The sequence below is a fragment of the Dromiciops gliroides genome, chromosome 3, assembly GCF_019393635.1.
Source record: "Dromiciops gliroides isolate mDroGli1 chromosome 3, mDroGli1.pri, whole genome shotgun sequence".
Taxonomy (NCBI): Eukaryota; Metazoa; Chordata; class Mammalia; order Microbiotheria; family Microbiotheriidae; genus Dromiciops; species Dromiciops gliroides.
This window is the reverse complement of record NC_057863.1, coordinates 510637081-510662050: the sequence shown is the minus strand read 5'-3', so window position 1 is coordinate 510662050 and position 24970 is coordinate 510637081. Positions and strand designations below refer to the sequence as shown.

Below are 24970 nucleotides of genomic sequence, written 5' to 3'. Positions count from 1 at the left end.
ATACTTGCATGGGTTCTGGATAATGGATGATTTCTTTCACAGTCACCAGTGGAGTGAAGCAGGGCTGTGTGTATTCTCCTATGCTTTTTTTTTTTTTTTTTTTTAGTGAGGCAATTGGGGTTAAGTGACTTGCCCAGGGTCACACAGCTAGCTAGTGTTAAGCGTCTGAGGTCGGATTTGAACTCGGGTACTCCCGACTCCAGGGCCGGTGCTCTATCCACTGCGCCACCTAGCTGCCCCTCTCCTATGCTTTTTAGCATGATGCTTTCAGTCATGTTGTCAAATGCTTTCCAGAAGAATGAAAATGGCATTAAGGTGAACTACCACACTAATGATAAATTATTTAACTTGAAAAGGTTATAAGCCAAGATTAAAGTGTAGGGAGAGTTAGTAAGTGACTTTTTGTTTGCAGATGATTGTGTACTCAGTGAAGCCTCTGAGGCTAAGATGCATCAAGATACGGATCTGTTCTTGTGCTAATTTTGGCCAAACAATTAATACCAAGAAAACATAGGTTTTTCTACCACCCAGCATTACACCATCCTTATGTGGAACCATCAGTTACAGCAAATGGAAAAATTTTGAATGTTGTGGATAAGTTCATTTATCTTGACACTATACTTTCCAGGGATGCCCATAAAGATGATGAAGTTAATGCATGCATAGCCAGAACTAGCTCAGTGTTTGGGAGACTGTGAAGGAGAGTATGGGAGAGAAAAGTTATTGGTCCATCTGCTAAACTGAAGGTTTACAGAAATGTTGTGCTAACTTCACTGTTGTTTGCTTATGAAATCTGGACAATCTATCAGTGCTCTGCCAGAAAATTGAACTGCTTCCATTTGAATTGTCTTAAGAAATTCTGCAGATCACTTGACAAGATAAAGTACTGGTCACCGAGGTTCTTTCTTCAGCTGAACTGCTAATCATTCAAACTCTACTATAGAGAGCTTGGCTCTGATGCACTGGCCACATGGTTTGAATGCCAAACGTATGTTTACCTACAAGACTGTTTTATGGAGAACTTATGTAAGGCAGGTCCTCACATGGTGGTCAGAAGAAGCAATACAAAGACACTCTCAAGGTCTCTCTAAAGAACTTTAGAATTGATTATGAGACGTGGGAGACACTGTCACAGGACCTCCCAATATGGCATGCCCCCATCAAAGAAGGTGCTTTGCTCTATGAGCAAAGCAGAATAAAAGCAGCCTAAAAGAAACTCAAGATTTGTAAATTCAGAGACATCTCCATCCTGAATGTTCATTCAGACTGTTTGTACCTCACCTGTGGTAGAGCCTTCTGAACTTGTATTGGTATGATCAGCCATGGCCAAACACACTGTACACTGACTCCAACATCAAAATGTCATTTTGGTCTTCTTATGCCTCATGTAATCCCTATCTTCTTGCAGTATATAGCTCAAGAGTCCTTTCCCAATTCCCCTTCTTCCCTCACCAACTGCTAGTGCTACCTCGTATTTAATTACTTTGTGTTTATATGTGTTTATTCTATTCTCTCTCAACTGAGAACCTTGCCTAATATTCCACTGAACAAATGGAGACCACTGAAGAAGAACTTCCTCTTCTCCCCTCCTCCTCAACTCATATCAGCTTGTATCTCCCAGATGTCTTCTGCTATTACTTCTGCCTTTACCCCGTCTCCTGAAGGAAAGTGGTTCTTCTCTTTGCCAAGGCAAACTCTTCTAAATGAACAAATGATCCCATTCCATCCTGTCTTCTCCAGCATATTGTTTCTTCTATCATCCCCACTCCCTCCTGTCGTATCTTCAGTTTCTACTGGCTACTTTCCTACTTCCCACACATATGCTCATTCCCTCCACTGCCATCCTCAAAAAAATCCTCACTTGATCCACCCATCCCCACCAACTATATCTCTTTTCTCTTTTGTGGTTAAGCACCTTTAGAAGTCTGTCTACAGGGGGCAGCTAGGTGGTGCAGTGGATAAAGCACTGGCCCTGGATTCAGGAGGACCTGAGTTCAAATCCGAACCTCAGACACTTGACACTTACTAGCTGTGTGACCTTGGGCAAGTCACTTAACCCTCATTGCCCCACCAAAAAAAAAAGTCTATCTACAATGTGTGCTTCCACTGCTTTTCCTCTTACTCTCAACTCTGTAGACTGACTTCCAATCTCATCATTCATCCAAAACTGCTCTCTCTGATGTTACCAATAATCTCTTAACTTCTGAATCTAATGCCCTTCTCTCAGTCCTCATCCTTTTTGACCTCTCTGCAGCCTTTGTCACTGTTGATCACCCCTTTCTACTTGATAGTCTTTTCTCTCTAGGTTTTTATGATTCTACTCTTTCCTGATTTGATTCTCCTCCTACCTATCTAACTGCTACTTCTCAGTCTCCTTTGCTGGATCCTCTTCTAGGTAGTGTCCATTAACCATGGATATCCCCCAGAACCCTGTCCTGGACCTTTTTTTCTTGATCCTCTATAGTGTTTCATATGGTGATCTCCTCAGCTCCTATGAATCCTATGGATTCTATGCTGATGATTCTCAGATCTACTTATCTAACCCTAACTTTTCTGCTGACTTGCATTCTCATATTTCCAACTGCCTGTTGGATATCCCAAACTGGATTGCTATAGACATCTTAAACTCAGCATGTCCAAAATGAACTCATTATCTTTCTCCCCTCTTCTTAATTTCCCTATCACTATTTTTAATTCAATGTTATTTTATTTTCACTTCTGAATTCTCCCCCTATCCCTTCCCTACCTCCCCCAATTAAAAAGGCAAGGAAAAACAAAACCCATTTAAACACATGTAGTCAAAACAAATTTCTGCATAGCCATGTCCCCGCAAAATGCCTCACCCTGCAGTCTGAATTCATCATCTCTCGAAATGGAAGTCTTTCCTATTACTATTGCCAATACCACCATCCTCTCGTTTACCTGGGTTCGCAACCTGTGTCATCCTTGACTCCTCACTTCTTCTCATCCCTCATATACAGTCTGTTGCCAAAGCCTTTCGACTTTATCTTCCCAGTGTCTCTTGTCTATATGCTCCCTTCTCTCCTTTGATACTGCCACCACCCTGGTGCAGGCCCTTATACCTGGACTATTGCAGTAGCCTGCTGGCTGAACACCCTATCATAAGTCTCTCCCCATTCAAGTCCATCCTCCATTGAGTAGTCAGTAAAGTGTCATCTTCCTAAAGCATGGTTCTGACCACATTACTTCTCTCCCCTTCCCCACCTTAACTCTATTGGCTTCCTTTCATTTCTAGGATCAAATGTAAAATCCTGTGTTTGGCTTTTAAAGCCCTTCATAACCTGCTGTCTTTCAAGTTTACAGTCTTCTTACCTCTTACACCTCACCGTGTACTCTGAAATCTAGAGACTTGCCTCCTTGCTGATCCTCAAACAAGACAGTCCATCTCCTAACTTCAGGCATTTTCACTTGCATTCCACCATACCTGGAATTCTTTGTCTCTCCATCTCTGCTTCCTGACTTTCCTGGTTTCCTTTGAGTCCCAGCTAAAATCCCACCTTCTACAGGAAGCCTTTCTCAATCTCTCTTCATTCCAGTGCCTTCACTCTTCCTTATTTCCACTTTATCTTGCCTGTAACTTATTTGTACGTAGTTATTTGCATTTTGTCTCCCCCAATAGACCATGAGTGCTTTGAGAATAGGAACTTTCTTTTGCCTTTCTTTGGATTAGTGTCTAGCACATAGTAGGTGCTTAATAAATGTTTATTGACTAACATATCATCTCCTCTCATTGGATGTAACTTCTTTGAGAACAAGAAAGGTACCACAGAAGGAACATTGCTTCTGGAATCAGAGGACCCGGGTTCAAATTCTGCCTTTAATTCTTATTTCCTGTATAATGTAGGGTACGTTATTTAGCTTCCCTGGGCCTGTTTCCTCATCTATAAAGATCAAATGGCCTCTGAGATTCCTTATAGCTCTTAATATATGAGCCCAAAGAGTTGATGAAAAGGGGGTTTTTGATCTTTGTATCCACAAGTGTTTAGCACAGCCACAGGGCTGGACACATAGTAGGTTCTTATGTGCTGATAGGTTGATTGATTGGTTGACTGGAAACTATTCTTTGAAATAGTCTCAGGAAAATTGCACACAGTGAAAAATCCACTCAAACTCATCTCTGTTGCAACTAGTTTTTCATTATTTTTATTTGCCTTTTTTTGTTAAAATCTTCTGAGAATTGTGTATCAAATATGTTTAATGTAGTAAAAATGCAAACAGTGTTCAGTAGCTTGACCATACACTTCTTTTTTTTTTTTTTTTTTTTTTTAGTGAGGCAATTGGGGTTAAGTAACTTGCCCAGGGTCACACAGCTAGTAAGTGTTAAGTGTCTGAGGCCAGATTTTAACTCAGGTACTCCTGACTCCAGGACCAGTGCTCTATCCACTGCGCCATCTAGCTGCCCCTTACCATACACTTCTTTATAGTCTTTTCCAAATCAAAATACATACTCTCTTCATTTATGGTCTGAAGCTCATAGTTTATGCGTATAGAATAAATCTCTTATATTAGTATGCCATAAGAAAATAATATCAGCTTAAAAACAGAATGATTTTTTAAAAATTAAAACAAGACATTTGGAAATAGTTGAACTATTACTTGGGATAAGCAAATTTGTTGGAAAGTTGGTAATGCCATTGTAGTAAAGGAAAAATTTCAGATTCAAGAATATAATCGGGGGTAGTTCTTTTAATTTTACCAGTTTTCAGAGTGGTTGTATTACTCCAAGAATGACAATCTGAATTATCAGTACTCTTGTTATATATATGTCGTCCATGCTATTTTTATCTTTTATTAACTTTCTTAAGCCAGCTTATGCAGAGAAGAAAGTTGATGCCTTATTTTTGTACTAAGCTTTTTACTTCTCTCCCAATAAAATCAAGGAAAAAGAACAATGCTTAATGATTTTTAAATTAGCAGTGTGATGTTCTGAAACATCTAGGTGGCATAGAGGACAGAGTTATAGGCTTGGAGTAAGAAAACCTGAATTTATTTACTACCTTAGACACTTACTATCTATGACCCTCAATAAAACACTAACATTTCTTATACTCAGTTTCTATATTTGTAAAAGGGGTATAATAATGGCACATACTTTACAGGGTTGCTAAGAGAATCAAATGAGATTACATATTAAAATGATTTGCAAAACTTAAAAGTACCATATACATGGTAGATACTAAATATGGGTTTTATCAATCCCTCTAATAAAATTTCATTGAAACATGGAAATGTTAACATCTTGATTATTGAAGATTCCACCCCGCCCCCAAAAGGGTGGGGATAACTAGGTAGCACAATGGATAGATCACTGACCCTGGAGTCAGGAGGACCTGAGTTCAAATCCGCCTCAGACACTTCACATTAGCTAGCTGTGTGACCCTGGGCAAGTTACTTAGCCCTGATTTCCAACCCTGCCCCCCCCAAAAAGATTCTGTGATCTATTAGTTATTTTGATTTTTAATATTTAAATTTTGTAATTTTCACTTCCCCCCCGAAAAGATTCTATGATCTATTAGTTTTTTTTATTTTGAATATTTAAATTTTGTAATTTTCACTTTTCAGATTTATGCAAACCCTTATGCATCTACTTAAAGGAAATATTGGAACTGGTCTTCTAGGGCTCCCACTGGCAATAAAAAATGCTGGCATTGTGGTAAGACCTTTTTTGTAGTGGCAAGCAAGTTAAGATATATTGAATGATCTAAATTATAAACAAAAAATTTGTCAGAATAATATCCAAAATGACTAGCTTAACATGTCAAATGTTTTGGGTCAAATGCATTTTGGCCAATTAAAAGTCAGTTTTGCTACAATGTTGTATCTTGCTAAAATTATAAAAACTATAAATAATAATGCATAAATGAGCTGTGAAGATAGTTTTTAATATTTCTTTGTCATTAAATGTTTACTTGTGATACTATAGTACCTTGTGAAAGCAAACTTTAATTGTCATACTGAACTGAAGTTAACACTTAATATGTTTAAAACACTGATGTGTTTTCAAGGTATGCTTGTAACACAGTTTTCTTTAGGGTTTCATAAGGCTCAACAGTCTGCCTGTCATTTTTTGGTAATAAATATTAATCTACAGCTGGTAAGGTAGGCAGGTATATACCTTTCTTGTGCTGCTAATATTGGGACTGTTAAATTTTTTTGTTTTGTTTTGGTGAGGCAGTTGGGGTTAAGTGACTTGCCCAGGGTCATACAGCTAGTAAGTGTTAAGGGTCTGAGGTCAGATTTGAACTCAGATCCTCCTGAATCCAGGGCCGGTGCTCTATCCACTGATAAAGGGGCAGCTAGGTGGTGCAGTGGATCACAGATAGCCAATGATATAGATTGATCTTGGCTGTGTTGTATATAACCCAAGGGTCTCAAATGAGTCATTTACCTTTTTTAAAGAAAAAGAAAGGGGTACAGTAGTAATAGGGCAGCTAGGTGGCACAGTGATAGAGTACTGGGCCTGAGTGCTCCTCTTCCTGAGTTCAAACCCAGACTCAAACACGTCCTAGCTGTGTGACCCTGGACAAGTCACTTGACCCTGTTTGCTTCAGTTTCCTCATCTGTAAAATGAGCTGGAGAAGGAAATGGCAAACCACTCTACTATCTTTGTCAAGAAGATTCAGAAAAAAAACTCATAAAGAGTTAAACATGACAGAAAAATGACTAAAAAATAGCACAATAGTAGAGAATATTTTATCCAACAACTAAAAAAGTTGTAGTGAAGATTATTTGTTTTGTAAAACTATATATTTCTAAATTTATAAACTTGAAGTTTTGTTGCTAAAGAATCATGTTTAAACATGCCAGTTAAAGAGAAAAAAAAATGAATGATGTTGCTTACTGAGGAATTTATTAGTTGTAGTTCTTTGTAATTAACATGTAGTTGAACTTTGTATTTGCTTATGTTAGGGATATTTTGGGAAAATTACCAATGAAGTAGTGAAATAATATTTGACTTGTTTATTGATTATTTGAAAATATTATAATTTCACTGTACAAGTGATTTGTCTGACTGATTGGTCTACTCTAATTTAGAGCAACTTTCATTTTTTTGGTTATATTAATAAATATGAAATTGTGAGGATGCTTTGACTATTTTTCGAAAACCCCTCTTTTTTCAATTATTAGGAGATTATCTGCGATACACCTCTTTAGTCTGATTTTTAACCATGTCTGTTAGAAGAGGAAGTAGAGATAGAGAAATGCTGTCTCAATTGCTTTGGCATGCATTGCCTAATATACCAGTTTGACACATACTCAGCCCTTTTAAGGTAATTTAGCATGAGAATGATCCTACCACATTATGGTTCTTTTGGTAGGAGGCTATGATGTTCTTTGACTTGTCACATAGTTTTGCATAAAATGTACTATTTAACCTACATCATTGCCATTCCTTTTCTAGATGTACTATAGGTTGGGGTAGCTAATGGGAGATAGACCTTAAATATCAGTTAAAATTTTTTTATATCTTTTAAATTTTTTCTCTCATTTAATAAGCTATTTAATCATTCAATTAAACAAATATTTATCAAAAGAGTTTTCTCATTGCTTATAAGGCAACTTATATTTGTTTGAAGTTTTATCATTTAAAAATTATATTTTGATCTCTTTCTCTTACAGCTTGGACCAATCAGTCTTGTGTTTATAGGAATTATATCTGTTCACTGTATGCGCATGTTGGTACGTTGCAGTCACTTTCTCTGTCAGAGGTAAATGTGAAATTGCTCAATTTAGTTCACATATTTGTTAAAGAATTTAAAAACATTTGGGTAGTCTTTTTTGCTGCTATATTTCATGATTAGAAATTCTATTTTTATTATCGAAACAGGCTTTTTGTATATGTCATTCAAATGATGTCATTCAATTTACCACTCTTTAGACATATTCTCCTGAGATAAGTAAATGACTTTTCTTTCGTGCTTAACATAGAGGCAAGAAATAAAAGAAAGTAGGAAAGCATAAATTGAATAATATACTTTCAGTTTTGGTTTAGTGGGCTTCATTTGTCAGTAGTTTCGTTCTGTGTGCCCCATAAGGTCTTGTGGGCCTTATAGTAATAGTAATAATGACAACAACAACAACAAATATGATAGCTGACATTTAGCTTAGTGCTTTAAGATTAGGAAAGTGCTCTATTGTGTTGAGATTGGTACATAAGCAACAAAATCCTATTTTTGTTAACTATAATGTATTTTCTAAATGTGATTTTCACTTTTTTTCTTTTTTTTTTAATGAGTCCGAAATGCCCAAGTTACAGTGGATCAAAATATTTCACAACTGTTCCCTAAAAGATCTGAACTCTATCGCCAACTCTGTTACTTAATGAATGTGTGACCTTGGGCAATTCACTTAAACACTGAGTCTTATTTTCCTCATCTGTTAACACAAAAAGAATAATAATGTTATTGTTGTAGTTTACTTGCCTACCTTAGAATGTGGTTCTGAGGCTCATTTGGTAAATTGAGCTTCCACATGGAAGGTATTAAAGAACATCAGTTTGTAAATTGATTGATTTGGATTTTGTATGCAATAATTGCAGTTAATTTCAGAGATTTAAAATATTTTATGTGTGAAACGTAAACATGGAATTAATATTGACTTGGTTTTCATAGGGATATGACTTTAACATTTACATCACTGAATATAAAAAACCCTTCATATTAGCTATCACATATGACACTTCTTAAGAGAGAAGTAGCACTTTCAGAATTAACCACAGCTTATTAATTTCTATTGAATTGGCATGCTAAAAACAGTTAACATTTGGAGACGTAGCATGGCATAATGAATTGAGTGCTGGATTCAGAGTCAGGAAGACTGGGGTGCAAGTTCACCCCAATACTTAATAAGTGATTTAATTGTTCAGAAATATCATTTGCAAAACGATTGTAGATACACATTAATAAATGTTCTCCTCTTCTTGAGTTCTCTACAGCAATGAAGTCACATCCAGCTTCCTCTCCCCCATAAAATCATTTTATATTGCATTTTAAGGCTTAAAAAGTAACACTAACTTATAGACATTTAAATTTTCTTTTACATATTTATTATTATATTTCAGGTTTAAAAAATCTTCATTAGGTTATAGTGACACTGTTTGTTTTGCTATGGAAGTAAGTCCTTGGAATTGCATCCAAAAAAGATCTTCTTTGGGAGGGTGAGTATTCTGTTAATATGTCATTTTATCAGGAAGTACACAGACAGGTTAAGAAGCCTTGTGTTGTGTACTGTTCCAAAGGCCTCAAGTGCTGTGTGATGGTATTCCTTCATAGATGATAGCAGCATCTCTACTTATTCACCATCTGCTTGCTTTGTTAACCTGCCGCCTAGTTTCCATCACCAGGAGTTACCTCCTAATTCTAAAATCCAGTGGTCTTTTTTCAGTCCTAATCTTCTTTGAACTCTAAGTATGATTTAAAATTGTTGATTACCTTTTCCTCCTTGAGCTTTGGAAACACTACACCTCCTTGGTTTTCCTTCTATCTTTCTAACAGTTCATTATCTGGTTCTAAAGTGATATTCTAGAAGTTCATTTGTTTCTGTACTCTCTCTCCTAGCCTTTGACAGCTACTCACAACTTCAGCTTTTATAGCTAGTTCTTTTATTACTGAGTGTGCATGTATGTGTGTGTGTGTGTGTGTGTGTGTGTGTGTGTGTGTGTGTGTGTGTTAAACTCTTTCTTCCTGGACCTTATACGTCTAGTGGGGGATTTAGATAATAATGTTGGTTTTTGTCTTTTTTCTTTTCTAACAAAACATAAACATGAACAAAGTAGTTCTTTGCTGACACAAAAAGAGCTATTATATTTTTATACATAAAGGACCTTTTCCTTTTTCTTTGATTTTCTTGGAGTATAGGCCTAATAGTTGTATAGTAACACTATATTAAGAAGGATCCGAAATATCCAGAAAAATAGAAGGTAAAGATATGATGAAGAGCACTTAGATGAAGACTGGTGGAGACATAAATAGATGTGATATTAGCATCAAAGCATACTATAGAACTTCTAGACAGGAAGAAAATAGAGGATGTGATTTCTGATAACAGATCACAAACCTATCACAGAGACATGATATAGTAGTCACTGAGGACTTTAATTATTTGGACTTTTGCTGGTGTGCTTTCTTTTCTCTCTTTGTCTTTTTCTTTTTCTTTCACTTATTCTCAGAAGGTAATAATTTATTGACATATCTAAATGATAATTTCGGTATTCAAAATATGGAAGAATCAGTAAGGGATAACTGCTATTCTAGACCTGATTCTGGCCAGTAAAGAAGTTACCGCTGAAGTACAAATGATGGGAACCTTGGGTTGAAATGAACACTCCATCCAAGAATTTTTAAAAGAGGAGAAGAAAGCCGGATATTATCATAAGAGTATACTGTATTTTGGGAGAAAGATATTAAAGAGTTCAGAGGAATCATTGGGAGGATCCCATGGACTAAAATTCTACAGGGTGTCGAAGACAACTCAAAAGGGATGGGAAATTCTTAGCAATGAAAATCTGAAGGCACCAAAAAACCCAATTTGATTGAGGAGGAGAATGGGGATTTCCATAGATTTTTTTATAAGATGTGTAAAAGATAGATTTAAGTATATAATAAATATAAATATAAATATTTAAAGATGAATACAATAGGATGGGATATCCTGTAAGAATAGCGTCAGCAGTTTGAAGGTTCAGAATTAACTGAGACTGACATATGCTAAGCAGAGCAAAAAGAGGTTTTTCATGGAGTTAAGGAAGCAGTGGGTATTACTGCATGAGGAGAAGTTGATGAAAAGAAAGGCTACTAAGGGTAGATGGGGTAATAATAAGAGACAATTGAAAGAAGGCAGAACTATTCAATTCTTCTGTTTTCTCTGCCAAGGAAAATCATCTTTGGATTGAAAGTGACAGAACAAAATTGATTCTGCAGAATTTATGCTAGAGATAATTAAGGAGATAGGAAGAGAACACCTAGGTGTAAACTTAAGAGTTCAAGGTGCCAGGCCCAGACAAGCTACATCCCACAGGACTGAAAAAAGCTAATAGGTGTGATTGCTGAGCTATCATCAGTCATCTTTGAAAGATTATAGAAAACAGAAGAGCTGCTGCAGAAATGGAGAAAAGCAAGCAGTGTTCTTATTTTCAAAAAACGGAAAAGGCTATAGGCCAGTGAACCTGACTCAATTTGTAAACTTCTGGAAAATATAATTAAATGGATGGTTAGTAAACATCTGGGAAAAAGGGGGATGCAGTCATCACAGGATCAGCATGGCTTCATGAAATCAGCTCATGCTAAATTAGCCTCATTTCTTTTAGAACAGGGAAATGCTGTAGATATAATTTACCTAGATTTTAGTAAGTCATTTGACAGAGTCACTCATCTGCTATTCTTGTGGGGCTGAGAGCTAAATAGAACCACATGTAAGTATGTTTGTAACTGTACATGAAATATAGTTTGATGTCAATTTAGGAAGAAGGTCTCTAGTGGAATGTCCTACGGATCTGAGCGTAGCCCTATTTTGTTTAACATTTTTATCAGTAATTTAGATAAAGGTTTAGATGACAGGCTTATTTGCGTGAATATTTGCTGATGTCTCAAAACTAGCTTGGATACTTAAAACTTTGGATGACAAGTCACATTCCAAAAGATCTCAACAGTTTTGAACCTAAATGTGATGAGATGGAATTTAATAGGAGTAAACTCTTACACTTCAAAAAGTCATTTTATACAAATACATTAAAATTTAATTTTCATAAGTACAAGAAGATCCAGGGCTTTTAATGAACTGCAAAGACAATATGACAGCTAAAAAAATCTGGGTCCACAAAACTGCCTCATGTTTACTTTTACTACATTAAGAGAGACATAGGTTCAGAATGTTGAAGCTGATATGCCCACTATACTCCACCCTCATTAAACCATATCTTGAGTGCATGTTGTTCAGTTCTGCATACCATGTTTTAGGATGGACATAGAACATCCTGAGGAGAGTAACCAGGGCAATGAAGGGCCATAAGATTATGCTTTATAGGGGACATCTAGGTGGTGCAGTGGATAAAGCCCTGGCCCTGGATTCAGGAGGACCTGAGTTCAAATGTGGCCTCAGACACTTGACACTTACTAGCTGTGTGACTCTGGGCAAGTCACTTAACCTTGATTGCCCCACCAAAATAAAAAAAAAGATTATGCTTTATGAGTATTGGTTGATAGAACTTAGCGTGGAAAAGACTTACAGCCTGGAGAATGTTTAACCTGAAGAATTACTGGGGATATTATACCTATTTTAATGTCTTTGAGAAGCTGTCATGTTAAAGAGGGATGACTTGTTCTGCTTTACTCCAGGAGAGAGAATTAGAATTTATAGGGACGCAGATTTTCACTTACTATAATATGAGTAAATAATTTCTAATAATTAGAGCTATCTAGAAATGGGACCAGCTGTCTTGGAAGGCAGTGGGCATTACTGCACTAGAGATTTTCAAGTAAAGGCTGTATGATTAGTTGTGTTGGTGAGTAAATTTTTGTTCTTGGATTTATGACTACTGTGTTCTGCTCCACTTTGGAGATTCTTAACCATCCTTTTTAAAACACAACTCAAATTCTAAATTTAGGAAGCTTACCTTGATGATCCCAAGTCAGTAATGACCTTTCCCCTCTCATACTTGACATAACACTTTATTTGTATTTTTCTTTTGTGACTTTTCTTTTTTCTTTTATATTATGATTATTTTTGGTATATTCTGTTTTCCTATTGGACTATAATCTCCATGAGGACACAGAATCCCTATCTTTCTAAACTTTCTATCTAAACATATTCAGGCAGCAGAAGCTGAAATTGGCACCCTGAAATTCATCAGCTTTGGTGGGTAAGAGCCCCTGCATGGGCAGGTGATGAGTGTGTTGACAACAGAATGAGGGTGGACAGCTCAGCAGCCTTGTGTACTAAGGTCATTCTGTCTGCTATTACATCTGTGACCTTGGTCACACAGCCTCACCTCTTTGGGCTTTAATCTCCTCATCTGTCAAATGTGGATCTTGAACTAGATGATGTACAGGGACCCAGCCTGCTCTGACCCCACAGTCCCGGGTGTCCTTGTACCATTGGAATCTGCACAAGACATCCTCTGTGATGGTGGAGGACTTATGTCTCCCTTCACAGCAATCAGAGTACAATTACTCTTTGTAGTTATATTTATCAGGAAATCTTACTATCATCTTCTGGATTTAGAGCTGGCTGCATGTGGAAGCCATCCAGATGAAAACCTCTCATTTCACAGATGAGGAAACTGAGGACCGGAGAGATGAAATGACTTACACAGCTACTAGTGATAACACCTGGGCTTGAATCCAGGGTCCTCTAATACCTAAGAAGCATCTTGCTTCTCAATATAAGCCTACAATTTTTTTATTGGAAATATTTTTATTGAAAGAGCTTTTGTTCTTCTGAGTCATGTGCCTTTGGCAGAGTGGTAGGGAGGATTATCAACACACACAGCAGGATCTTTTATGCTCTTTCATTTATTCATTTGTAAATTTTAAATGTCTATACATTACAGGAAGTAGATATTTTAATTTTGTTCCTTACTGTCACTTGGAAAAAATAAAAACACTTTATTTCAAATTTATTAACATGTTTTTTTAAAGGGGTAAAAATGTCATCATTTTAGAAGGATGACCTTAAATTATATGTATGGTTTTTTCAGGAATATTGTGGACATTTTTCTGGTGATAACACAGCTGGGATTCTGTAGTGCTTACATTGTCTTCTTAGCTGAGAATGTGAAGCAAGTGAGTATTTTTCTTCCAATTATTGAGATATTTTTCCTCAGTTATCTTTATTTTACCATTCTCTTCCCCTCTGCAGAAATTTCATTTTAGTGTGTGTTTTTATTTTATGGAGAGTACTACTTCATTGCTTTCCCTTAGGCTTCACTTCTGCAAGTTGGACTCCAACTTTCTGAGTTTAAATTGTCTGTTAGTTCTCTTGCTTTGTCATCATTGACTCCTCTCTCTTGTTAGATCAGATCATAAAATTGATTCTTCTCATAACATCATAAATATAGAGCTGGAAAGGACCTCAGAGGTTATCTAGTCCTTTGGGTTTGTTATCTCAGAACCCCATTCCAAAAGATTCTGGAAGCATATTTCTTTGAGTGAACATATCTGAAAAGAATGTTGCTAGGCTTCACTTGAAAAAGGAAAGTAAAGAAGTGGACATCAGTAGAACTGAAGGATTATTAAATATAAATGGGTACTATCTCCATCAAAGTGTGGCAGTTTTTGGTAGTTCTCCTTTATTTTGGGATATTGTTTCAGGTTGACTCTAAGGGGTCTTCAGCCTTGGTAGAGACTGACTGCCTATTTGGGCAAACATGCCAAGCACTGAAGCTGGAGCTCTACCCAAAAAAAATTCCAAACCACATTCCTTTGTAACTGGTAGGTAGCCTTTATTATTACTATCTTCTTTTTTCTTCTCTTCTTTATTATCATTGTCATCATTATCAATTATAAGTTTTACTTCCATATTAGGTGCTTAATAAATGTTGATTGACATATATATGATAGTAGCAAGTGCTATGTAGAATAATACATGGTTTCTCACCTTTTAGATATGTATAGCATAAAACATAAGCATGAATAGATTTATGAAAGGATATACCTTATGTAAAATTTTACATGTTACATTTAAGTATGTCCTTTTTAAATCTAAAGCCTAACATCCCTAAATAATAAAGCTACTAGTTTAGGATTTTCAAACTGGAATGGACTTTTGAGATCATCTAATCTAACTCTCACATTTTACACATGAGGAAACTGAGATGTTAGTTTTAGGAATTGTCTTGCTCTTGGTCACTCAGTCAGTGATAGAGACACTAGAAACCTCTTTACCTGATTCCAGTCCAGTGTTTTTCCTATTGTCATATTCTTTTTTCTTTAGTACATAGAATTATGCCTGGATGTGGCTGGGTTACTTTTTATTGAATGAGTTTTGCCCTTCCCAGCCCTGTTTCCCTTGTGTAAGCTTTTTGTTCCATTTATGGCTTTTCCTAGATTAGCTATACCTGCCTTTTTCTAGTAATCCTCGTGCAAGTCCTCTTTGTCTTTCACCAAAAGATTTTTCTTTAGCCTGACTTTTCTTTGCTAAAGCAACTTTTCATGCTCCTACTGAAAGAATATCGGCTACAGAGAAACCATGACCTTCCTTTATTTTTAATCAGTGACTCGGATCAAGGTGTGGCTAATAGGCTTGTCAAATAAGCAAATAACAGAAACACCAAGAAGAGCAGCTCATACATTGGAATGACAGAATCAGGATCCCATGCCAAAACACTGGACTGAATCTAATAAAATAACATTTAATACTGACAAAGTATTAAAATATGAGATGGGGTGGTATTGCTAAATGGCAGTTTGTTTGAAAAAGAGGCAGGGGTAGACTGCAAGCTCAATATGAATCTCCAGTCAGTGGTTCTTGAATCCTACTGTGTACCAAGTATCATGCTAAGTGCCAGGGATGAAAAACCAAAAGTAAAACAGTTGTGCTCAAGGAGCTTGCATATTTACAAGGGAGATAACATTTACATATATAAGTTTGCCATAAAGAATGAATACAAAATAGTTTTAGGATGAAGGGCAGTCATAGTTGAGATAGTGTGGGATCAGGGATGGGATCAGAAGGGACCAGAGATGCATTAGACAAAAAAGCTAATATGATCTTTAACTGCTTCAAGACAGACATGGCGTCCAGGACTAGGGAGATGATATTCCTATTTCCATGATGGGACTCTATTTTGAGTGTTGTGGTCAATTCAAGGGGCCACATTGTAGGAAGGTAATTGATTAGCTAGAGAGCATCCAGTAGAGGTCAACCAGGATGGTGAGGGATCTCATGTTGATGCTATAGGGGGAATGCTCAAATGAACTAGGGAGACTTAATCTGGACAAGAAAACCTGAGTCAAGGTTTGAGGAGATACTTAAGATAATTATGTTCAAGTACTGAAAGGGTTGTAATGTGGTAGAGAGATTAGACTTGTTCTCCCTAGGGCAAAATTAAGTGGAAGTTGCCAATAGGCAATTTAAGTGTGAGGTAAGAAAAAAACAACAATTATTGTCTTTCCAAAGTGGAAAGGACTGACCACTTTAGGAGGTAGTAGTGAATTTCCCCTGCCTGGAGTCTCTTCAAGTAAAGGTTGGATGACCATTCAGATATATTGAAGAACTGTACAGGTTGGAATAAATGGCTTCTGAAGTCTCCTCTAATTCTGGATGTTATGTGATTCCCTGATCAAGTTTCTGATCAGGATAATTTGTTCATCCGAACTAAGTTTACTTATCTCCATTAATATTACTTGTTGAAAAAAATTATTTCATTTCTATAAGTACATTCATAATTCATAAATCTTATTTTTTCCAGTATCACAGCTTGAATTAATATTTTCATATTGATGCTTATAATAAAGGCATCAACATTACCTAATCTTACACACAACTGTGTTTCATGATAGAACTACAAACAAGACCCTGATTAATAGAGCCATTCTTCCCAATGGGACTTTTCCCCATTTTACATATATAGAATTATAAAACTTGGTACACAGTAGGATTCAAGAAGATTCATAAAACTTGCAGATTTAATATAATGAAGAATTTAATGAAAGGTATATCATTTATAAATTTTAGGACTGGGGGGCAGCTAGGTGGCGCAGTGGATAAAGCACCAGCCCTGGATTCAGGACAACCTGAGTTCAAACCTGTCCTCAGACACTTGACACTAGCTGTGTGACCTTGGGCAAGTCACTTAACCCTCACTGCCCTGCAAAAAACACAAAAAGCCAAAAAAAACCTGAATTGATTTCACCAAAGAACATAGACATGAAACTCTTGAATTATTTTTTAAAAACCTCACAACTTAGATTTAATAATTGGAAAATCAAGATGGGAATCATTTAATTCAATGGCTTCATTTTCTGATGTTCTTCATGTTCTGATGTTGTTTTATGTTTGGGAAATATATATATATATATATATATATATATATATGATATGATACATATACCACATCATCTATCACACATGTATATGTAGTATATGTATATGGGTATAGATATAGAGCTACATTGCAATCTATGTCTATATATTGAGATGTAGATATCTATATCTACACACATACAGATAAATACCTAGATCCAGATTCAGGTAACCATTTTTATTCTTTGGTGCCTTCCACAGTCAGAAGTTGGTTATATAAAGTGTGTGTGTGTGTGTGTGTGTGTGTGTGTGTGCGTGTGTGTGTGTGTGCGTGTGTGTGTGTGTGTGTGTGTGTGTGTGTGTGTAGATATAGATATATGTGCATATAGAGTATAGATGACATGTGGAGCTATATGTATATATTATATCATATATATCATATATGATATATAACTCCACACATACGCTACATATCATATATATCTTTTTACCCAAAGGCAAAACATTAAAATGAACACCTCTCTCTCTCTCTCTCTCTCTCTCTCTCTCTCTTTCTATCTCTTTCTTTTTTATATAACCAACCTCTGACTGCAGAGGGCAGCAAAGAATACAAATGGTTACCTAAATCTAGGTCTAGATATGTATTTGTATTATTTGCATCATTTGAGTTATTTATATAAGTATCTTTGTGAGTTTTGTGAAGTACGCCAGTACATTAAAAGGAATTTGTCGCAGATCCACTGTTAGACTTGCTGACACTTCAGCCTTCTATTTAGCAAGCTTAGCCTTCACAGTGTAATGGAAAACTTACCAGAAAACAGCTACTTGATGGATAGCCTTGTTGTTTACAGTACGTCACTTAACTTTTCTAGATAGCCATTTTTTCATTTGTACAATGATGGCATAAAGACAAAATTATTTCCAAGGTCCTTTCCAGTTTCCATATTCTTAGTTTTAAAGTTAAGTTACTTATCGGACAGTTTTTCTCATAGTATGCAGTTGTCATGATCATGCTTTGCTGCCTGTAAAGCCCTACCTAAATAGTTTGGTTATTTTGTAAATCAGGTAAATAAAAGTAATATCTTAGTAAAATCTATGTGCTGTGAATTAACAACTTTATTCCTATTCCACTTAAATAATATAACATTTAATTTTGGAAGGATGTTTTGTAAGCCATAGCCAGTGTGGTTTTTGTATGGGTTGCTGGCCTGAGAGTCAGAAATGCCTAGGTTCAAATCTCACCTCTCATACTTATTAGTTGAGTGACCACAGAAAAGTCACTTAATCTCAGGGAGCCTTGGGCAGTTCTCTAAGACTTTGCTATAGACATGTTTACAGTCTGTATTGGTAGATAGTTTTCAGACTGCAAATTCTTGTATCCATGAAATTCCCAGCCCTTGATAGATTGATGTAATTCACTAAACATGGGCTCTGTATTTCATAAAACAGTGTATGGTTGGTACAGTATTCTTGGGTCCAAAGATTTTAAGAGAGTACAGTATTAAACTCCAAAAGATCTATTGCTAGTTGTATAGAATTATTCATGATTTCGATTGTCCATTTTGTTAATAAGGCCTAACAGAAATAACCCAGAGAAAAATTTTTCCTAATAATACCAGGACAGGTTTTTAATTTTCTGACTAATGGATCATTTGTGAAATCATAGAATCTCAGAGATATAAGGAAACTTGCAGGTGATCTAAATCAAGACAACAGGGGAAAGGATTTGGCAAATTTATTTTAGTGGTATTTAAATTTAGTATGATCTGCACCAAGTAGCATTTTTGTTAAAAAATATTTCCAAAGTTATATAGTAATACCTTTTCATTTCATTGTCAGTGTTTTAATGTGGGTAATAAGATAACATTAAATTAATAAAAGCAATTGTATTCAGCAAAACAATGAAAAATTAATTATAGTTGAATAATAATTTTTGAAATAATAATTGCCCCTTTTTTTTGGTAAAATAGTATACTTGCTCCAGGTTTAAAGTGAAATCACTTCTACTTAGTGTGGTGCCGTACACTGAGTTCTTGATGTAATTATTGAATGTAATTTGAAATTATTTGTCTTATAAAATATTTTAAATGGTAGATTATTATTTTAAATAATTTATTTTGTTACATTATAATTATGAAAAATAATTACAACTTGCTTCTCACACTAAAGAAATAAATAGGCTTCTAAAGGTTGAAAACACTCAATAACACACTCAATTAGTACATTGCTATATTAGATATATATATATGTTCCACATTTCTTATGTGTATTGAGTTAAAAAGTGTGGTGCTTCGTAAAGTTGCAAAATGAATGAATCAATTCATCCTAAAAAACATTTTTATTGTACTTAATTTTCAATGTAAGAAAAAAATAATTTTTTGAGAAAAATAGTTCCTGCTAGAGTCAGGAAAAATAGATTTGATTATCTGTTCTTCTGGGATGTTAGTGTTGCTTTTGGTTTAATGATGCTACTATATTTTTGTTCACCTAAAGATTGATATGAGTAGTTATTGTACAGGGTACCATAGGCCATTGATTTCTCTATATCTCCTTTTTGTTATCTTAGCTAGATTTTTTTTTTTTGGTGAGGCAATTGGGGTTAAGTGACTTGCCCAGGGTCACACAGCTAGTAAGTGTTAAGTGTCTGAGGCTGGATTTGAAGCCAAGTACTCCTGACTCCAGGGCCAGTGCTCTATCCACTGCACCACCCTAGCCGCCCCTAGATTTTTTAATGTGTAAAATTGAATAAATAATAAATTTTAAAATTTTTCTCCATATTTTCTCCTTTCTCCCCCTAATCCTGTTATAGATTCATGAAGGAATTTCAGAGAAAGTGTTCTCTATAAATGGTACTGATGAAGCAACTCTACACGAAAGAAGAAGTGTTGACCTGAGGATGTATATGCTTTGCTTTCTCCCATTTATATTTCTTTTGGTCCTCGTTCGTGAACTAAAGAGTTTGTCTGTGCTTTCACTCCTTGCCAATCTTTCCATGGCTATCAGTCTTATAATAATCTACCAATATGTTATTAGAGTAAGTATAACACATCTTCAACTGTTATTTGTCTTTAATTATATTACTTTAAAAGTACTCAATATAAATAACAATTAGAAATTATAAAATATTTTATGATTTTTATACCATTCCATTGTTTTAGCATGGGTTTTGATGAATAAAACTATGGAAAGGCAAGGGCTAGATAGATGATTGCATCAAATTTTGTTTTACTACCGACTTTTATTTCATGCTAATAATACAAGCCTGGATACTAATAGCACTTAAGTTGAGGTCCCCAGTTACTCTTGACTGAACTATTGCATTATTTAAACATTATTTTTGCTAATAGTATGTTTTATCTCTCAGAAAATTTGTAAATTTCTTGATGATCATAGCATATAATTTTTCACTTAGTGCTTTGCACATAAAATTACAGATACTCGGAGCCAGAAGGGGCTTTAGGAATTGTCCAGAACAATTTTCTCATTTTGTGGAGAACAATACTAAATAATATAGTTTTTAAATGTGTGGGTGCTAAGTAAACATTTAAGCTTCATAAAAATTTTGTGTAAATCATAAAGCATTTGCCAAATCACATAGCTCCTACTTTAGTTTACTTCTTTATTTTACAAAAATACAGCTTGAAAATTGCTAGCAAAAGTCATATAAAGCTTGCACATGTCTTTTATGTACATAATATATCTATTAAATTTGTTCCTTAGCTGAATATAGAAATTTTGCAGTATAAAAGTATTTTTGTTGGGAAATGTATAGAGGCAAAGTTAGGTTTTATGTAAGGAAAAGCTCGTTAATAATAAAAAGAGTAAAGGGCTATCTTAGGAGGAAACAGGTTCCCCTCATTGCAGGTCTTTAAGCAAAGACTTGGATGATCACTTGCCATGTATTATGTAGTGAGGATTCAGGTACAAGTCGAACTAGATGGCTTCTGAGGTTCTTTCCAGTTTTCTCCTTACTTGCACTAGCCTTCAAATGATTTTATGATTTGCTGAATCCAAAATGTCCCTTTTACTTTCTTGAAAGAAATTTTATAGGGCAACCCCAGTGCTAGGGGGATCTCATTGGGTCCATTATTGGTTTCTCTTATAACTTCTTTTATCTAAGGACCTCTAAGTATTGACATTAACCTATGTAAGACTTAGTAAGAAATACTTGTGACCAGTTTTTATAGTCCCTGTTTTATTATTCCCACGTTAATATCTAGTTTTGAACTTTTGAATTTATAAGTTGCTTAAAATCACACAATTAAGTTTAAAAAGCTCGAGAAAAAAATCCCTCTCTTCTGATACATTTTTAGTGTTGTATCCATTCATTTCAGCAAGTATTTTAATTTTTACTTTGTATCTAGCAATGCACTAAGTGTTATCTGGAAACAATTAGATACTTATGAAAAACAAAACATCTTTAAACAAAAGACCTGTCAATACCAGCACTGCAGGCAGCATTGAATAATAGGTTATAAGGTAAAACAAAAACAAAACAAAAGTCTGGGTTTCAGACAGACCTGTGAACATAGAGTATAGTCATAGAAGTAGGTCAGATTAGAACAAGTAATGGAAACCAGTGGTCAAACTAGAGCACTAGATGAACAGTCTAGATTGAATTTTCATATAAAAGGTTAGGACAAGGCCTCACAAGCCAGATCAGTATAAAATAATGATAAAATAATATAATCAGAAGCCAAGTTGGCAAGAACCAGTAAGACACAGATACTATAAGGAAAGAAGATCTGGGTTTAGGGGTAAGAATCCAAGACATTTGTCAGACACTAGAAAGTCTCAAGGTATAAAAGGGTACAGCAAAGAAAGATGAGAAATAAACCAAAGATAGTAATACCAATAAGGGCCTATTAACTAGGGTAGTTTTCTACCTGAGGTCTAGAGTTTTCATGTTATTTCTTTACCATCCAATCTATTATTAGGTACCCTGGACTCTACTGGTAGAAGGAAATAATTAGGCATTTAACTGTCAGGGTAGCTTGTATGGGAATAGGATTAGCAGCTTTCAATAGTTTGAACTTGACAGAATAAACCTGGTTTTAGTGCATTTTAATTTGAAAACAAAAATTATTAATTATTAGATTTTGAAAAAATTTAGGAAGCACAAGATGATTGATTTTGTTCTTTGTAAATTTCATTGGATTAAACTAAGAACTCTTACCTATCTGCCTATCTGTGAAAGGTTTTTTTTTTTTAATCAACAGGATATACCAGATCCCCAAAATCTTCCAGCTGTGGCTGGTTGGAAGAAATATCCACTCTTTTTTGGTACAGCTGTATTTGCTTTTGAAGGCATTGGAGTGGTAAGAATTTATTTTAAAGCATTAAGTTTAAAAAGGGCTAGATAAGAAAGTATTTTGAATGAGCATTTTTTTCCATTTTCTCAGTTTGACTATTTATTTCCACATTAGATTATAGGTTTCTGTTTTGACTAAAATTACAGGAGGTCACAGTATAAATATTTCTTTAATATGCATGTTGTATACATATATAATATTATGTATGTATGTACATACATATAAACATATAGCACTGAGTTGGAAGATAGACTGTGTCTTATGCAAGGAACAGCAAGGGGGGCAGTGTCACTGGATCCCAACGTTTATGATGGGAAGTATAAGGTAATATAAGACTGGAAGGTAGGGGCAAGGGAGAGACAATTTATATAGGACTTTTAATGATAGATGGTTTTACATATGGTCTTGGAAGTTATAGGAAGCCACTGGAGTTTATTGAAATGCATATGGGGTGGGGGTGACATAGTCAGAACTTTATTTAAGAAAGATCACTTTTGGGGACAGCTAGGTGGTGTAGTGGATAAAGCACTGGCCCTTGATTCAGGAGGACCTGAGTTCAAATCCGGCCTCAGACACTTGACACTTAACTAGCTGTATGACCCTGGGCAAGTCACTTAACTGTCATTGCCCCACTCCCTCCCCCCCAAAAAAGAAAGATAGATAGATCACTTTGAAGTTTGACGAACAGTTGATTTGACAGAGGATGAACCAAAGTGGGGAGAAACGTGTGGCAAGTAGTAGACCAAACAGCAATAAATTGCAAAAGTTCAAGTATGAGATGATGAGGGCCTATACCAGGTTGGTCAGTGTCAGAGGAGAAAAGGGAGTTTGTGTGAAATATGTTACAAAGTGAAATCAACAGGCCTTGGGAAGAGATTGCATATGAATGGTGAGAGATAATAAGTTGTTGAGGGTGACACCATGTGAGCATGGGTGATTAGGAGGATGGTGATTCCCTCAACAATAATAGGGAAGTAGATGGCAGAGTAGAGAAAGCATTCAGCTGAGTTCTACTAACATTCCTCTCCAAACTTGAAAATAACAACTCAAATCAAATTTGAGAGTGGCAAAGCCAACAAAAGGTCATAGTGAGACATTCTTCCAGTCCAAGACAACATAGGAAGTCAGAAAGAGAAATCTGTGGCATAGGGGAACAGGCTGGCCCAGAGCCCTTGTGGACAAAACACCAGTGGTGGGACTAGGCAGTAGAGACAGAAGCAGCAGCAGCTTTGGGCGCTCCCAAACCAGAGACAATAAAGGGACCTGGCAAATGGGGATGCCTTGTGCTACCACTTGATGGAGGACTAGACACGATTTTGCAACTCCATTGCCAATACCCATTTCAAGGTCATAGTTCAAGGGAAGAGATGGGCGTTTTTGGTCAAGAGGGACTAGAAACCCTGAAGGGCAACTGTTTGGCAACTCCATTACCTATACTCACTTCTGGGTCATAATTCAAGGGTGGAGAAGAGCATCTTCAGTCAAGAAGAGAGTGGGAGCCCTGAGGGACATTATTACTTCTGACCCCAAGGCATCAGAGACCCTGAGGAATAATATCACTTCCAGGATCAAGGAAGGAGGAACCCCGAGGAGCAATATTGATTGCAATCCTAAGAGAGCAAGGGTCCTTCCTCAGTAAGGACCAGAGTAAAGGCCAAGAGACCAGTGGCCATACCTCTCCCCAAATCACACCACCTTGGAAGCACCAAAAACTTCCAAACACCCAGAACTAGTTCTGAAAATAGTAGCTTGAAAAAGTCAAAAGCTCCCTGCCCCCTTGCACTGGAAACAAAGTACAACTAAATAAAGAAATATGGTGTAAAATGAGGAAACAAAAAGAATCTGACCATAAAAAATTACTGTGGTGACAGGGAAGATCAAGTCACAAACTCAGAAGAAGAAAAGCATGAAGGCAGCAAAGAAAAATGTGATTTAGCTACAAGCCCAGTAAGAATTCCTGGAAAAAGCCAAAAACAGAATTGCCCAAATGGAAAAAAAAAAGAGGTACAAAATTTCACTAATGAAAATAAAACCTTAAAAAGCAGAATTGGCCAAATGGAAAAAGAATACAAAAGTTCACTGAAGAAAATAGTTCCTTAAAAATTAGAATTGACCAAGTAGAAGCTAGTAACTCAATGAAACAGTAAGAACCAATAAAACAAAGAAAAAAGAACAAAAAATAGAAGAAAATGTGAAATATCTCATCAGAAAAATTACTGACCTGGAAAATAGTTTGAGGAGAGAACATTTAAATATTATTATTTAAATATTATGTATGAAAACCATGATCAAAGAAAGAACCTAGACATATTTCAAAAAATTTTGAAGGAAAACTGCCACAGTATCCTAGATCCAAAGGGTAAATTAGAAATTGAGAGAATCCAGCAATCACCCCCAGAAGGGGATCCCAAAATGAAAACTCCCAGGAATATTATACCTAAATGCTAGAGCTCCTAGGTCAAAGAGAAAATATTTTAAGTAGCCAGAAATAAATTCAAATACCTTGGAGCTAATGTCAGGATCACACCATATTTAGCAGTTACCACATCAAAGGAGAGGAAGGCTTTGAATATGATATTATAGAAGGCAGAAGAGCTAGGAATACAACCAAGAATTATCTACCCAGCAAAACTGAGTCTAATCATTAAAGGGGAAAATGGATATTTAATAAAACAGAA

At 35.8% G+C, this 24970-nt stretch overlaps 1 protein-coding gene across 3 annotated transcripts in view; it reads left to right on the top strand.

Annotated features, from left to right (window-relative positions):
* SLC36A4 (solute carrier family 36 member 4) overlaps positions 1 to 24970 on the top strand; it is a 63085-nt gene that overhangs the window by 25180 nt on the left and 12935 nt on the right. For 2 of the 3 annotated variants that reach the window (XM_043995246.1, XM_043995247.1), the window contains exons 3-8: positions 5584 to 5674; positions 7642 to 7730; positions 9083 to 9178; positions 13715 to 13799; positions 19790 to 20014; positions 22200 to 22298. In XM_043995246.1, coding sequence (XP_043851181.1) covers positions 5584 to 5674; positions 7642 to 7730; positions 9083 to 9178; positions 13715 to 13799; positions 19790 to 20014; positions 22200 to 22298 — 685 coding nt within the window. Of the gene's footprint in view, positions 1 to 5583; positions 5675 to 7149; positions 7293 to 7641; positions 7731 to 9082; positions 9179 to 13714; positions 13800 to 19789; positions 20015 to 22199; positions 22299 to 24970 lie in introns of those variants that run through there. The other variant, XM_043995248.1, reaches the window with a different exon arrangement.